This window comes from Gigantopelta aegis, chromosome 13 (genome assembly GCF_016097555.1).
Source record: "Gigantopelta aegis isolate Gae_Host chromosome 13, Gae_host_genome, whole genome shotgun sequence".
Lineage (NCBI taxonomy): Eukaryota > Metazoa > Mollusca > Gastropoda > Neomphalida > Peltospiridae > Gigantopelta > Gigantopelta aegis.
In genome coordinates this window covers 12,220,886-12,224,532 of record NC_054711.1, presented here as the reverse complement: position 1 = coordinate 12,224,532, position 3,647 = coordinate 12,220,886, and the positions used below count along the sequence as shown (strand labels likewise).

General features: G+C 36.7%; 1 protein-coding gene across 2 annotated transcripts in view; it reads right to left on the bottom strand.

Annotated features, from left to right (window-relative positions):
- Positions 1 to 34: 34 nt before the first annotated feature.
- The window catches only part of LOC121387825 (cell wall protein DAN4-like), a 38,970-nt gene continuing 35,357 nt past the window's right edge, over positions 35 to 3,647 (bottom strand). For both annotated transcript variants that reach the window (XM_041519044.1, XM_041519045.1), the window contains exon 9: positions 35 to 662. In XM_041519044.1, coding sequence (XP_041374978.1) covers positions 488 to 662 — 175 coding nt within the window. In that variant the 3' untranslated portion in view covers positions 35 to 487. The remainder of the gene's footprint in view (positions 663 to 3,647) is intronic.

Below are 3,647 nucleotides of genomic sequence, written 5' to 3'. Positions count from 1 at the left end.
AATGACACCACCAACTTAAAAAGTTGTCTTGCTTCAGGTGCAGTAACTCCAGAACAACTAACTGGGTTGTTTTTTTGAGGGGGTTTTAAACTGTTTTACGGGAAATAACTCCAGAACAACTTATTATTGCAAAATGACAACAGCTCTACAACAACTTACAAAGTTTTCTTGCTTCAGGGGAAGAAACTCCTTAACTTACTGGGTTTTTTTGTGTTGTAAACAGTTTCAAGGGAAGTAACTCCAGAACAACTTACTGGGGTTTTTTTTAGAAAACTGTTTCGGGAGAATTAACTCTAGAACAACTTACTGGAGTTTTCAAAAAACTGTTTCATGGGAAGTAACCTCAGGAACACTTATTGGATTAAAAAAAAAAAAGTAACTCCATGACAACTTACTGGGTTTTGTTTTTAAACTGTTTCAAAGTAAGGTACTCTAGAATACGTCACTGGGTTTAAAATTAAAACTGTTTCAAGGGCAGAACAACTTACTATTTCTTCTCCTGCTTCTTGTGGGATCTGCAGCACATGCAGTAGATGATGATGAGCAGAAGGAAGGAGAAACCGCCGAGCACGCCCCCTATGATAGCCATCGTGATGTCTGGCTGCATCTTCTTGTGCTCACAGCTGGCGCCAGAATAAACGTTCATGTCGTCTGCTATACACCTGCAAATATATACAGTGCTATACACCTGCAAATATACAGTGATATACACCTGTTAATATATACAGTGCTATACAGCAAATATATACAGTGCTATACACCTGCAAATATATACAGTGCTAATACACCTGCAAATATATACAGTGATATACACCTGCAAATATATACAGTGCTATACAGCAAATATATACAGTGCTATACACCTGCAAATATATACAGTGATATACAGCAAATACATACAGTGATATACATCTGCAAATATATACAGTGCTATACACCTACAAATATATACAGTGCTATACACCTTCAAATATATACAGTGCTATACACCTGCAAATATATACAGTGCTATACACCTGCAAATATATACAGTGCTATACACCTGCAAATATATACAGTGCTATACACCTGTAAATATATACAGTGCTATACACCTGTAAATATATACAGTGCTATACACCTGCAAATATATACAGTGCTATACACCTGCTAATATATACAGTGACATACACCTGCAAATATATACAGTGCTATACACCTGCAAATATATACAGTGCTATACACCTGCTAATATATACAGTGACATACACCTGCAAATATATACAGTGCTATACACCTGCAAATATATACAGTGACATACACCTGCAAATATATACAGTGCTATACACCTGTAAATATATACAGTGCTATACAGCAAATATATACAGTGCTATACACCTGCAAATATATACAGTGATATACAGCAAATACATACAGTGATATACATCTGCAAATATATACAGTGCTATACACCTACAAATATATACAGTGCTATACACCTTCAAATATATACAGTGCTATACACCTGCAAATATATACAGTACTATACACCTGCAAATATATACAGTGCTATACACCTGCAAATATATACAGTGCTATACACCTGTAAATATATACAGTGCTATACACCTGTAAATATATACAGTGCTATACACCTGCAAATATATACAGTGCTATACACTTGCAATATATACTGTGCTATACACCTGCAACTATATACAGTGCTATACACTTGCAAATACATACAGTGCTATACACTTGCAAATATATACAGTGCTATACACTTGCAAATACATACAGTGCTATACACTTGCAAATACATACAGTGCTATACACTTGCAAATATATACAGTGCTATATACCTTCAAATACATACAGTGCTATATACCTTCAAATACATACAGTGCTATACACCTTCGGTATAATATCCGCCCGGTCCCCTCCATTATTATTTTTAGTTAGGGTTGAGGGTTAGGGTTAGGGTTAGGGTTAGGGTTGGGGTTATGGCTGGGGTTAGGGCTAGGGTTGGGGTTAGGGTTGGAGTTAAGGTTAGGGGAAGGGTTAGGGGAAGGGGGGATCGGGCGGATATTTTTCCTACACCTTCAAATATATACAGTGCTATACACCTGCAAATATATACAGTGCTATACACCTTCAAATATATACAGTGCTATACACCTGCAAATATATACAGTGCTATACAGCAAATATATACAGTGCTATACACCTGCAAATATATACAGTGATATACAGCAAATACATACAGTGATATACATCTGCAAATATATACAGTGCTATACACCTACAAATATATACAGTGCTATACACCTGTAAATATATACAGTGCTATACAGCAAATATATACAGTGCTATACACCTGCAAATATATACAGTGATATACAGCAAATACATACAGTGATATACATCTGCAAATATATACAGTGCTATACACCTACAAATATATACAGTGCTATACACCTTCAAATATATACAGTGCTATACACCTGCAAATATATACAGTACTATACACCTGCAAATATATACAGTGCTATACACCTGCAAATATATACAGTGTTATACACCTGCAAATATATACAGTGCTATACACCTGCAAATATACACAGTGCTATACACCTGCAAATATATACAGTGCTATACAGCAAATATATACAGTGCTATACAGCAAATATATACAGTGCTATACACCTGCAAATATATACAGTGCTATACACCTGCAAATATATACAGTGCTATACAGCTGCAAATATATACAGTGCTATACAGCAAATATATACAGTGCTATACACCTGCAAATATATACAGTGATATACACCTGTAAATATATACAGTGCTGTACACCTGTAAATATATATCTCCATCTACAACACATAAGTAAATAAACAGAGAATAAGAAAAACAATAGAAATTGAAAGCAAAACTGCGGAACTGTCACGCAAACTGGTTCAAATCCCGTCAAGACTGGCTCACCCTTTCCTACAATTTCCTACAACGTTTGTTTTATGAACTGTTCACAGCAGCATCTACATCTAGCTGTTTTATCTTCATCCGTGTATGTCCCTTACACCCATCTGGCATCATCGTCCTCTGCTACTATTAAAGCTGGTCTGACCCACGGCACTAACTAACGACCGCTGGTAGTAGGGGAGTATAGTAGGTGGTTACAAGTGCCTATTACCCGGTAACAGTCCCAGAAGTAAACACTGAACACTCTCCGAAGTGAACAGAACTCTCTGAAGTGAACAGAACTCTCTGAAGTGAACATATTAAGCCCACAGCTAAAGCCTAAGGGAAACGGCAGGTGTGTGTGTGTGTGTGTGTGTGTGTGTGTGTGTGTGTGTGTGTGTGTGTGTGTGTGTGTGTGACAAGTATTTGTTGAGATAGGAGAGCAAGAACTGGGATGTGGAGGTGGATTCTAATAAAGTTTACATATATGTATAGTCATATTTTACATTTGAAAACTATCTCCAAAAGAATATTCCATCCATACAACTCAATAGAATAGAATTTTCGCGTTTTAAAAATACACGTGTTCCACCTTCCCAGTCTGAAAATGTCTGAAAGACTGTGAATCACGCTTTCATCTTATGCCGGTTAGCGCGTCACGGAGTCACGTGACTTAGCTCTTGGATCCGAGAGGCGTTTTGGCT